General features: G+C 44.7%; 1 protein-coding gene across 1 annotated transcript in view; it reads right to left on the bottom strand.

Annotated features, from left to right (window-relative positions):
* Nucleotides 1-13,313, bottom strand: part of UNC79 (unc-79 homolog, NALCN channel complex subunit) — a 245,531-nt gene that overhangs the window by 143,458 nt on the left and 88,760 nt on the right. The window contains exons 28-31 of the mRNA XM_029597854.1: nt 12,297-12,583; nt 9,005-9,187; nt 5,884-6,055; nt 2,629-2,778 (exon numbers count right to left, since the gene is read on the bottom strand). Coding sequence (XP_029453714.1) covers nt 2,629-2,778; nt 5,884-6,055; nt 9,005-9,187; nt 12,297-12,583 — 792 coding nt within the window. The remainder of the gene's footprint in view (nt 1-2,628; nt 2,779-5,883; nt 6,056-9,004; nt 9,188-12,296; nt 12,584-13,313) is intronic.

Raw genomic sequence — 13,313 nt, 5'->3', positions numbered from 1 at the left:
GTAAGAATTGTAAAGAATTCCCATGATCTGTCTGGCCAGCTCTGCCAGTGACAACTGATGAGTTCATGTGCAGGACAGGTACCGTTATGAGAACCAAAATCTGGGCTGAATGAGAGAAAAGTGTCACCCAATCACTGAGGCTGGAGAGAGGTCACGGGCCAACTGAAAGGGTTGCAAAATTCTACAAAAGGAGGTTTTAAGAAAGCCTCCAGAGTAGGAGTGGCCAACCCCGGTCTTCAGGAGCCACAAGCAGGCCAGGTTTTCAGGACAGCCGCAATGAATAGGCACAATTCTGATGAAGGCAGTGCCTGCAGATCTATCTCATGCATATTGATCATGGCTATCCTGAAAGCCAGGCCCGTTTGTGGCTCTGGAGGACCGGCGCTGGTAGACCCCTGCTCCTAATGCATTTTTACTTCCATCCCACTGAGAGATATCTGAACAGCTGATGAGTCCCAGCAGGTTTCTGAAGAGTCCACACTGATCAACTGCAACTTTTTACTAATAAACTCAAACACTTGCTTTCATGCTAAGTTATTGCTATTTCATTTTTAAAAATATAAGTGACTAGAATGAAGACTGAATCACATATTGCACTCAAAAATGTACAGGATTACAAATAATCACTCTGTAAGCATCTTGTCCAGCAGCAACAGCCAACATAAAGCATTTATTTTCATTTGGCTCTACCAAGAAGCCTACACAAATTAATTCATATTTCAAAACCCCATTTCCAGCAGTCATGTGGTGCCTTTCAGCCACAGGTCAGAGCGGCCTCGGTCCTTGATCATCAGAAAAATGAACTGCACCCCAGGAAGGCATAGTTACGTTTTTGCAATAAAGTCCCTAAGGTAAAGTTGCTGGGCAGACTGGATGGGCCGTTTGGTCTTCTTCTGCCGTCATTTCTATGTTTCTATGTACAGGCAAACTTTACCATCTTGGCCCATTTGCATGTCATTTACATCACATGTTAGTGGGTGCATGCTCGGGCGCACTTTACTACACTGGGCCCAGGCTCTGAAATCTGGGCTTTGTGAGCATCAGAGATGTTTCTCACCCTAGCCTCTCTTTGGTTGCTTTTTGATTTGTAGGGTTGTTTTTGCATTTTTACAACAAGAATTATATGTCAGACTCCTTTTTACATGTATTTCTTGTACATGTTTTTTTCTTTTTGAAAGATCTACTTTAATCCAATTTATTTTCATGCATGGCGTAATTTGAGTCTTTTTTTTAGTTTAGTTTTTCACATGAAAATAACTGGAATACTGCATGCAGACACACACTCTTCAGCGTATAGACCCCCAATTAAATTTGAAAAGATTTTTTTCTAAATAAAAATATTGTATTTCTTTTTTATAATATTTTTAAACCATCTGTTTGGGCTTCTTTCCAAACTGAAAATGACTTAGTATCCCTTCCGGAAGCTCACCCCAGTGCGACTTCAAGCTAGGAAACCTTCTACAGCGTTTCCTATAATCATTTCTGGTTTTCTTCATCCCTCGTTTCCATTGCTGTGCTGGTTGGCCTAGAGCCGCTATTGACCAGCTAGCCTTGAGGAGAGTATTTAGGTATAATGTGTGTGTATAGTGTTTAGATTTCAGGTCTCCAGCTTCCTTCTTTTGTATTTCTGCTCACATCCCGTAAATTCTTCTGACCCCTTCCCTTGCTTTTCAAGCCTCATGAAAAAGGACAAGACACAGAATGAAAGGATAGGGTGATGGCTAGCTTAGGGTGAAATAAGGCCCTTGTAATCATGACTGCCCCCACCCCTCACCCTATAGAGTGAAACAGTGGATCTCCACCTGGTCCTTCAGGACCCCCTTCCTCCACTCCAGCCAGTTGGATCTTTAGAATATCCGCGATGAATAAGCGAGAGATGCAGTTCCGTACACTGCCTCCACTGGATGCAGTTATATGGTTATGTCATCCATATTCACTGTGGATGGCCTGAAAACCACCACTAGCCAGGTGGTCCTTGAGGACTGGGTAGAGAGCCACCGCAAATAGAATATATAAATACAGAATATAGATTCAATTATTATCATTTAGAATCACAAATTATGTATATGGAAAACACCAGGCTAAAAGTTTCCTGCTGTCAGATAGATAGACAGATAGATAGATAGATAAGAGGTCAATATTGAAAGGCACTGTCCAGGTATCGTTAAACAAAAAATGAGATTTTAAAATGTCTCCCTGTTCCTGCACAAAATTTAGCTGGAGAAAAAAGAGGCAGTGTGGGGGGACAGTCAGCGGGGGCCGGGTTAAACTTCAACTGGTGAGCGCTAATATTCAGGGCTACCCAGCTAAAGCTAGTGGGGGTAAATCTAGTCAGAAAACTCCCTGTGCTAAGATACCAGGGTAACTTTAACCAGACGTATATCCTGTGGGACAGTTATCTGGGTATGTTCCGCTGCATATCTGGATACATTTACCCAGGGGCCCTTCTGACTCACTGGTCCATTGAATATTGACCTCTGTACATTTATCTATATCTGTATACTATATATATATATATATATATATATATATATATATATATATATATATATATATAAAACATTAGAATGGAGCCAAAAGAACTCACTGTAACATTGCACAACAAGGAAACGAAATGAAAGGTCATACTTCTCTGGGCGTTCATCTCAACCGGTTGATATTTCACCATTTTGTTGCCACCTATCCGTTTCAATCTTGCAAAAAAAGTCTGTGATTCTTTATTGCAAGCTCCCGTGGGGGTGTCATGTATGTCCGATTCATCAAAAACGCTATCTTCTTCTGCCAGGTAGGAGAAAAGCCAGATTAGCTTTAGGAAGAAGGAATCATTTTTATTCTGCCATCTGGGATACCTCCCCTCCCCCCCTCGTAACCTGCCTTCAGCAGTGCCAGATGAATAGGATTTCAAACTCAGCCAAAGGGCCATGGATTGAACACCCTCACTCCCTGCTTCCTTTACCTCCCATGCATTGTTGCAATGGACACATGAATTGCATAATGCATGCAGTATATGACTGGACATCTAAATATTAAGGTAGTTGGTGTAGATGGGCAGAGAAGATGGGCCATAATGGTCTCTTTCTGCTGTTAGGTTCCTATGTTTCTATTAACTAGAAGTTGTTACTCCCAGAATAGGGGCAGACATGGAAAAATATTGTTGCTCTGCTTCATTTTCAATTCGTTTTCTAATTTTTTCATTTCGTTTTGTTTTGTTTTAGAGTATGCTAAATGATTTTAACGTGCATTAAATCCAATGCAGATCTGAAAATTTGCTTCAGCTCTTCAAAGAATTCAGGAAGAGGTTTCACTGGATTCACTTTCAGCTTTTCTGAAAATCCAAAGTCCTTTTATTTGGGGGGTGGCAGATTTTTCAGGCTTTATTGAATTTCACCCCAGAACCACTGAAGAAAAGTCAATGGATTCCCCCTAGTGTACTGAAGTAAAATCAGAAATTTCTGTCCAGCTCAGACCAGGCTGAAATTTACTCATTCAAGTTTGACTGGGAATTGTTTGCATATCTCAGTGTGCTTTCGAATCTGATCCTCTGTTCATTAGAACAATTTGCTTTAATTGTATACAGCAAATTACTCCTTCCTGTTGATAGTTTACTTTATAACTATAGAATATAGACTATTACTCAGGGCATTATTTTAATTATATGCATTTGATAAATGCTGTGCTGAAATCTTATTACCTGAGATAAGAAATAACACTATTCATTAGGTGACACCCATCATCTAGTTTACTACTATAGGATTATATATATGTTTGAATAGCATTTCAGGTTAACCAGTTAAAAGTTGTCTATGTCGCCATCAACTCTCCAGCAGTATAGTGCAATACTGGAGCACTAAACGTTCTTTCAAAGGTCAAATAATCAAACTTATTGTTCATAATTTAAAAGCAGAATATTACATTTTAATAAATACAATAAATAGGGTCCAGGTAAGCGTTCCCAGCCACCACCTCTGATCTCTCACTGAGGCCTCTTGAAGAGATGCTTGGGCAAGAATAGCTAGCAACGTGCTGCCGATTCCTACACAAGAACATAAGACCTGCCATACTGGGTCAGACCAAAGGTCCATCAAGCCCATTGTTTCCGACAGTGGCCAATCCAGGTCACAAGTACCTGGCAGGATCCCAAGGGGTAGATAATTACATGCTGCTTATCTATCGTTTCTGGATTTTTCCTCTAGGAACTTGTCCAAATCTTTTTTAAATGCAGCCACACTAATAGCTTTCACCACATCCTCTGGCAATGAATTCCAGAGCTTAGTTATGCGATGAGTAAAAAAATATTTTCTCTTATTAGTGTTAAATGTATCACCTAGTAACTTCATTGTGTGTCCCCCTAGTTTTTGTACTCTTTAAAAGAGTAAACAACTAATTAACCTTTACTCGTTCCATTCCATTCATTATTTTACAGACCTCTATCATATCTCCCCTCAGCCGTCTCTTCTCCAAGAAGAGTCCTAATCTCTTTAGCCTTTCCTCATAGGGGAGCCGTTCCATCCCTTTATCATTTTGGTTGCCTTTCTCTGTACCTTTTCTAATTCTGTTATAGCTTTTTTAAGATGTGGTGCCAGCTCTCTTCTACTTGGCAAGGTACTCTTTGGCCTCATAACAGAATTTAGGAAGGGGTTCCCAGGAGCCCTCTCCGGCACATTAGTCATGCTAGCTCTAACGAGAGGATAAAGCACCTCCACTGTGGAACAGAGAACTCCCCCGCCCCTCCTTACAAGAGTGCTTTCACATGCGTAACTCAGATTGGAAGAGCTGCTTTAATGCTGATGTAGAGCTCGATGTAATATGCAAATGACGGTCTTCAAGAGCCCCAAACAGGCCAGGTTTTCAGGATTTCCACAATGAATAGGCATGAGGTAGATGTGCATACAATGAAGGCAGTGCCTGTAAATCTACCTCATGCCTATTCATTGTGGAAATCCCGAAAACCAGGCCTGTCTGAGGCTCTCGAGGACCAGAGTTGGCCATCCCAGTAGTAAGCATCTTTTCCATAGATACAGAATGGGGGAGCGAAGCCTTAGTAAATCAGGCTCCAATGGGAAAAACCCTTTAGTGCATCAGGTCCTTAACGAGCAGGTCATCCATGCGTCAAGTCTAATGGGTTTCACTACATGGCACATTTAACTTGAACAGAGAGATATTCTTCTGCTAAATGTGCAGAGTAGCCGCTTTTGTTGCAGAAACGAAGGCTCTGACTTAAGGCAGGGCTGGATTTGAAAAGGCACCACCCATAGGCAATGGAGGGCGGGTGTCGTCCCCCCCCCCCCCTCAGAAATTTTCCTAGGATGCAGGGGGAAGTTCTCCTGCCCCACGTCATCAAAGGTACAGGGATCCTGGAACTGGACCTCCCCCCACCCAAAGCCTTCCCTCGCCTCAGAGTCATGACTACAACTGCAGCAGCAGCTCCTTGAAAAAAAACAAACTCAATAGGGGGGCCTGGGGGCCATTGTGTGCCAATAGGCCCAGGGGCGCCCTGCCCCCCCCCCCCCTCCTGCATGGGTTTCCAAATCCGTGCCTGACTTAGGGTTCCATCCACCGCACTTCCTGATTTTCTTCTATGGACTCTCAAAGGGTGGAGACTTTGCTCTGTTAGATAAGTCCCTTCCTCGGATAAATCCCACAAACCTTGCCGATTTTAAGCTAAACCTCTTACTGGTCTTGTCTGAGTGCCTTGTCTAGATTGTAAGCTCTATGGAACAGGGACTGTCTCTTATGTGTACCTGTCTAACGCTGCGTATGTCTGGGAGTACTACAGAAATAATACATAGCAGTGGCACACACAGCCCCAGGGCTCTTGTGCACAAGCTCTGGAGCAATGCCGCAGGCCTCAGTGCGTGCAGCCATCATGGCGGGTGGCGTTACCTTTCTCCTTCTCGCTGTAGCGGCTGATGTTACTGTTGTCACTGTACAGCGGCCCGGTGGCGGCAGCGGTGGCGTGGGGCTTGCAGCTGTGGTACTGGGCGTTGAGCGTATTGACTGTGATGTAGATCAGATGCAACACCGTCTTGCTGAGATCCGACTCTCTGTAGGGGTACTGCTCGATGAAAGTCAAAACAAAACAAAATAAACACTCAGTCTCCAAAGCTAGCCTTTAAATGTTTTAGCTGATGTTCAGTTTACCTCAAAAAGGGAGGAGGTCTGTCTCTATGTGTTTGAGGGTATGCAAGCGTCCAGACTCTGTGGAAATGTAAGTTTGTTGTAGCTGTGACATATGCATTTTTCATCAAGTTTAGTGAAAAATTGGCCCAGCAGTGCTTAAATCAACTTCTTTTACAGTTTTAAATGAAATTGCAGAATATAATTACTTGCTATTAAATACGATATCGCAATTGATGATCTTTAAGTCCTAATATTTGCAAATGCACTATTTTCTCCTAATATAGAGTTCTAGGAGCAGTATTGGCCTGGAGATAACTAGATTCCTTCCAGCTCGTAAAAACTTTTATTGAATCAACAGAGCTGGGAACATCTGAGTTGTGGTCACCCTGAGAATGAGGTTGATTAGTGCAGGGAGGCAGAGGAGAGGGAGAAGGGGTTAATGATGTGTATCGGATTTCTTTCATCTACCACCTCCCCACTCACTTATCCATTCTCTTCCCTTCCTCACCCCCCCCCCCCTCCACCACCACATTTCCTCCCTTCCAGGGATGACCCCAGCATTCTTCCCCTTCCTCCCTCCCTGACCCCAGGACTCTCTTTGCTACCACCACCCCCTGACTTGTGCACCCTTATTCTACCCTCAGCTGAGTCCCAAGTCTTGGGATTCGAGCTGCTGACTGAGTTGTGTCTGTTGCAGTCCCTCTCCAGTTTCTCCCCACATGCTGCCTTCAGTGTCTGTTCCAGGCTCACCCCACCTCTGCTGTTCCCTGCAGGCTTACTGAGGAAGGGGAGTGGCTGGAGCAGTAGAGCTTTCTACTGCTTCCCCTTAGACCTGGCTATTGATACAGTTTCACTGCGTGTATCCGGATGAAATCTGGAGAGTGTATTTATTTATTCATTTAAAGCTTTTTTTATACCGACATTCGAAGGACATCACATTGATTTACATGTAACATTTGGGGAAACATTACAAAGAACTCGGTAACTTTACAGTAAATAATAAATGAAAAAAGAGGAGTAACAGTATAAAATCTAGATAATGAACATAAGTGCAAAATGTTAGGGCAAATTAACTTGGGAGTACAAGAGGCAAATTAACTTGGAGGTACATGAAGTAGAAGGGAGAGAGACGTGTAAGGGTTATACAGGAACGGGGGTGGTGAGGTGTAAGAGTGGGGGGGGAGTGTTTAATAGAAGAATGCTCTTATTAATAAAACTAATTGGTACTAGGGGGTGAGGAGGGGAGCTAGGGAGTGGGGATTAGTGATTTATCCAAAGGCCTGTTTGAAGAGCCATGTTTTAAGGTTTTATTTTAATTTATGGGGGCAGGGCTCCAGCCGCAGGTCAGGAGGCGTGGTATTCCAGTTAGCGGGTCCTGCTATAGATAGGGATCTTTCTTTAGTGGCAGTGAGGCGGGTAGGTTTAGAGGAGGGTGTGTAATGTGCCATTGAAGGCAGATCTGGTGGGTCTTATGGGAGTGTGGAAATGTATAGAGTCATTGAGCCAGTGTACATCCTGGATATGAAGAGTCTTTTGTGTAGGATGGTGAGGCTCTTGTAGCAGATACTGAATGGGATTGGGAGCCAGTGAAGGTCTTGAGGATGGGGGTAATATGGTTCATTCTGCGTATGTTGGTGAGTATTCTGGCTTCGGCATTTTGTAGCAATTGTAGGGGTTTGATAGTTGATGCAGGGAGGCATAGGAGTAGGAAGTTGCAATAGGCTAATTTGGAGAATATTAGGGCTTGGAATACAGTGCGAAAGTCATTAAAGTGGAATAGGGGTTTAAGTTTTTTTAAAACATGAAGTTTTTAGTAACCTTCTTTTATTGTGGAGTTTATGAATTGTTTAAGGTTCAGATGGCTGTCTAGGATGACGCCAAGGTCTCTAACCTGTTGGGCGATATGGGTTGAGGGGGGAAGGGTGTTAATGTCAGAGGTGGATGAGGTGTTGTGGTTGTGTGAGATGCTGAGGAGTTCCATTTTGGAAGTGTTAAGGGCGAGACTGAGGTTAGAGAGGAGGAGGGTAATGGTTTCGAGGCAGCTTTCCCTGATCTTGAAGGATGTAGGGATGGATTTGGTGATGGTGATAAGGATTTGGACGTCGTCAGCATAGATGAAATGAGTGAGTCCTAAACTGGATAAGAGTTGGCATAGGGGCAGCATGTATATATTGAAAAGGGTAGAGGATAGGGAGAAGCCTTGGGGGACGCCCCGAGTTAGGTTTATAGGTTTACAGGTTTTGTGAATCAACATAAGAATAATCCAGACACTGGAGTGAATGAGTTGTGGAGACCTGACAGCTCCCTTCCAGAAGTGTTAGGTGGGTTCTCAGTATATGGAGTCCAAGTGCTGAACAGCTTGTAATGTTTTTTGGGTAACGTTGCAGATTCCCCGGACAAACTGTGCCATTAGCTGAGTCTTCACACAGAACCTTCCCAGGAAGCCTGCTGCTCTGTGATTTACGTAGAAAGGATGGAACCATGGCATTAAGGGCCTATAAAAAGAGCCCCGTCATGAGGTAAGATACCTGATAAAAGTCATGTGTGTGACCCCAAAACCTACTCCACATTTCTAATAGCAGAGATGCCATGTGCACCCAGACTTTTGAGTTAGACTCGGGTTTTGCATATACATTCTAGTACATTGTGGGATTTTTAATCTCAGCTTCCTCTATGTGAAATCAACACTGCAGGTGCCAAGGTGAACAAGGTTGGGGGCAGGGAGACGGTCATCAAAAAAGCTGAATTCTCCCTCCGGAAACTGACTGATCTAGCATTCTGCATGAGTCCAGCATTTGGCGTGAAGACGATATCGACTTAATGACTTGTGTAAGCCCTTCAAAGAACAACCACAGAAAATGGAGACAGGGTTATGAAACCGTACCTTGTACAAAATGACCAGCAACGCCTTTAACCACATCTGCCGAATGTGAGGCTTCAGGGACCAGAGGGAGCAGCGTGGAGGCTGCTGGAAGTGGTGGCGCAGCTGCGGACAGGTGCAATACTTCAGCACCTGCACCACCAGCGGCAGCAGGTGCTTCCCCAGGTTAATGTTGTAGTCCATGACCTGAAAGCGAGTATTCGGTTAGGAACGGCAGCTTAGTCTGAGCAGCATGAGGAACTGTCTGGAAAGCAATTGGGTGGCTGAGGAGGGGGAGATGGGACATGACTTCTTTTCCAGCCGGGACTAAGTTTTTTGTTACTGCTGCGGAGTGTCTAAGGCAGCCTGTGACCTGCCATAACCTTTTGACCTCATTAGGATTCTGTGCTCCCTCACACTAGAATCTAACAGAAGAATTTCAGGATTTCTGGTGGGGGGGGGGGGCAAACCACTGCTATGCGTGGGTTCAGTCCTGGCTACAGCACCTTCCTGATACACAGGCGTACACATAGGCACCCGTAGAGGCGCACACACCCAAGTTGTCTGCTGGTGAACTGCACACAAGATCAATGAAACAAGTAAGAGGACGCTCAGGGTCGGAGCGGTATACTCACTCCTCACTTAACTGTTTCTGACTGCTGAAAGATTTTCGCCATAGGAACAGAGTAAGGGAAAACTGGCCCAGTTGTTCCCATCCCAGCTGCCAGCCCTAGAAGTGGGACTGCTTGTACCATAGGGATCTCTTCAGCAGGAGAGACATTCAGAGCGTTCGCCTTGGGAGCGCATGCAAATCGTGGTTCCAGAAAAGAGTAAACGTGGAAGCCATTCATTGTACCGGGTGAGTACAGGAAAGCATTAAACGGCTTCTTCAGAAAGGGCTTCAAGCTACTTCTTTCTCAACTCCCGACCCCAAGGGACCACAAATGGGTCTGATTTTCAGGATACATGAGCATTCATTGTAAGGTAATAGATGACTATAGCTAAAGATCAATTAGCCCATCCATTCTGCCCGGTTATGTCCTTCTACACTGCTAAGGATATATCCCAGCTGCCAGCCGAAGAAGCTTGACTGCTTGTAGGATATCACTCCTCCTCCAAGTCAGCTTTTACTTTCTTCTTCGCTGGTTTTCTGCCATCCTGGGTAGATGACCGTTCAAGATCCCAAACCAACAGTGCAGCCCCCAGCCCCCAATGTCTTACCATCAACCTTTCTAATAATCTAAACAGCTTCCAGAACACAGGAGGCTTTTGCTAGAAAAGTAGTGAGACTGTTGTTCAAACCTTTGGCTGCCTAGGTCCACTTCATTCACCTCTCCTTCCTTTGGCTCTTTCCACACTTTCTTCCTTTTCTGAAACCACAGAGGAGGAAAATGCCCATCTTCTCTCCTCCTCCAAACTCACTACTTGTTCCTCCGACCCCCATTCCCACCTGGTTCCTCAGTTCTATCTCACCTGCAATCATCCCCTCCATCTGTCTCATCTTCATTCAGTCATTTGCCACTGCCATTCTCCCACCGTCCTTCAAACATGCAGTCATCCCGCTGCTCTTCAAAACACCCTCACTGCATCTTTCCTGCCCGGCTAACTATCGTCCCATTGCCCTCCTACCTTTTGCATCCCAACTGCTTGAACGTGTCATCCACTTGTGCTGCCTTGGCCTTCTCTCATCTCAAGCCATTCTGGATCTGCTCTACTCTGGCTTTTGCCCTCTACATTCCACAGAAACTGCTCTTGCCAAACTCTTCAGTGACTTCTTTATGACCAGGGCCAAAACCAAGAACCTTTTACTCACTCCTCCTGCTTTTGACAATGTTGATCACCATCTAGTCCTCAATGCACTGTAGTTGACTGAATTTCAGGATCCTGCTCTTATCTTGGTTTTCTTCTTACCTCTCTGATCATAATTTTACTGAGCCCTCTGGTGGTTCTTCCTCCACTTGTATTCGGCTATTGGTCAGTGTGCCTCAAGGCTTTGTTCTGGCTCCTTTTTCTCTCTACACTTCTTCCCTCAGTGCTCTGATCTCCTCTCATGGCTCTCAGTACCACTTTTATGCTCATAACTCTCAGATCTACTTCTCTACACCAGAAATTTCAACAAAAATCCAATTCCAAATCTCAGCCTGCTTGCCTGACATTGCCACCTGGATGTCCCGCTGCCACCTTAAACTTAACATGGCCAAGATGGAACTTCTGATTTTCCCCCCAAACCTGCTTACCCTCTTCCTTCTTTTTCTGCCTGTAGATGGCACTCTCATCCTCCCAGTTCCCTCAGCTCATAACCTTGGGTTCATTTTTTATGCTTCTCTCGCTTTCTTTACACACATCCAAAACACTGCTATAGCATATCATTTCTTCCTCTATAACATTGCTAAAATCCATCCCTTCCTTTCTGAGCATGCTACCAAAATGCTCCTCCACTCTTTTGTCACCTCCTACATAAACTACTGCAATTTGCTCTTCTCAAGCCTCCCGCTGAACCATCTTTCTCCATTACAATCTGTTATAAATTGGATTGCACGACTTATCTTCCTTCAGCGTTGCTATGAGTATGTAACCCCTCTTCTCAAGTCACTGCCTTGGCTCCCTGTTTGCTTCCACGTACAGTTCAAACTTCTCTTACTTGGCTACAAATACATTCACTCTGCACTCCTCAGTACTTCTCTTCTCTCTCTCTACATCCTTCTTCATGAACTCCATTCATTGGGTGAGTCGCTATTAGTGCCCTTCTCCTCCACCACAAACTCCTGACGCCACACTTTCCACCTTGCTGTGCTGTACACCTGGAGTAGACTTCCTAAGTAGGTGTGTCATGCTCTCTCAAATCCAGTCTAAAAACTCACCTTTTTGAGGCTGCTTTCAAATCCTATCTACTTCCAATCGACTCATTTATCATGTAGATTTGTCTTGGCCATAAGCTCCATGGAGCAGGGACTGTCTATTATGTGTATCTATACATCGTTGTGTAGGTCTAGTAGTGCTTTATAAATGATAAATAGTAGCAGTAATAGTAATCTTGAAAATATCAAAGGGGGGGGGGGGGCCGAAAGAACAGTCCAAGATTTAGCAGAATGAAAAGAAAATCTCAAATAGGCACTCTGCCCCCTTGTGGACAAAAACTGTTAAAAGCAATGTACAGGAAGCAACATATAGAAGGAGGAGTTATGAGACTCAGTCAAATTGATAGGCCTAAAGGTGAGGCTGGATTATATACAGCATTCCTGTAGCTGAGCAGTCAGTAACACAGCCCTGTGCTACACACTAAATCCTCTGTATCTACATAACCAGTGGTGCTTACCTGTGCTATCCCAGCTATAAAGGCATTGAAGCAGGTAGAGGTGCGCATCTTCTGAGGTGCAATCATGAAGCATCCCTCCTGCTGGTCGTATCCCAGGAGCACATAGAGGTGGCGCTTGACGGTGTTGAAGGCTTTGGCACTGCTGATGTCCGCCTCCGCGCTGCTCTTATCCTTCGCCATGAACTTCATCAACACCGTAATCAGCTGATGCACCGTTTGATGGTCAATGCCAGCATCCTCTGGGAGGGGGTCCTTTATTGTGTTGTCATTCTCCGGGGACTGCTGACCTAGGGTTCCGAAGCATGCACTCAGAGTCACATCCGGATTCCTAGAGAACCAACCTGCCAAGCAGCCGGCGCAGCGCTCGTACAGTAAGAACCTAAACTAAACATGCAGCGCCAAGTCATATGCAATCGTGTGCTCCGATCTTTATAAATAACATTTACAACAAAAGAGGACACATCACCAATGTAGAAAAATGTCACAACATAGCGCCTAAAATATAAAGCAAACAGCACGTTAAAGTCCCAAATATAATCCCCCAGCCCTCAAAGAAATCAACATATCCCAAAAAACCAGATGCCTTATCACAGAAAATAGCCCGACTTATCTGATCAGTCTGCAAAATGATCAATAGACAATCCTGGCATTCTTCCAAATCTCTGATCCAATGTTTTTTAAAAGTTCAAAATTCCAATATAAATCCACAACCAACAATCCCTGTAGGCTTCTGCAAACTTGATCCTACACCAAGCAGCTGTGCGTGAAGTAGCCGGTGCTGTGCTCCTATCAGGGCCGCTGCTTCCATTGGGCAAACTAGGCAGTTGCCCAGATTGTCAAAATTTTGGGAGCAGCAAAATCCCACCAGCACAAGGCCCAGAAGGGTGTTGTGCCAGATCCAATAGGAGGGAACGCAATGGTGGTGCTGCCACCAGTGGGCAAGCTGAGGGAGGGGAATGCACGACCCAAGGTTCACCCAGGGCACAGAATGCTCTTGCACTGGAACCTGGTTGCTAA

The sequence above is a fragment of the Rhinatrema bivittatum genome, chromosome 4, assembly GCF_901001135.1.
Source record: "Rhinatrema bivittatum chromosome 4, aRhiBiv1.1, whole genome shotgun sequence".
In the NCBI taxonomy this organism is placed as follows: Eukaryota; Metazoa; Chordata; class Amphibia; order Gymnophiona; family Rhinatrematidae; genus Rhinatrema; species Rhinatrema bivittatum.
This window is presented reverse-complemented; position numbering and strand designations above follow the sequence as displayed.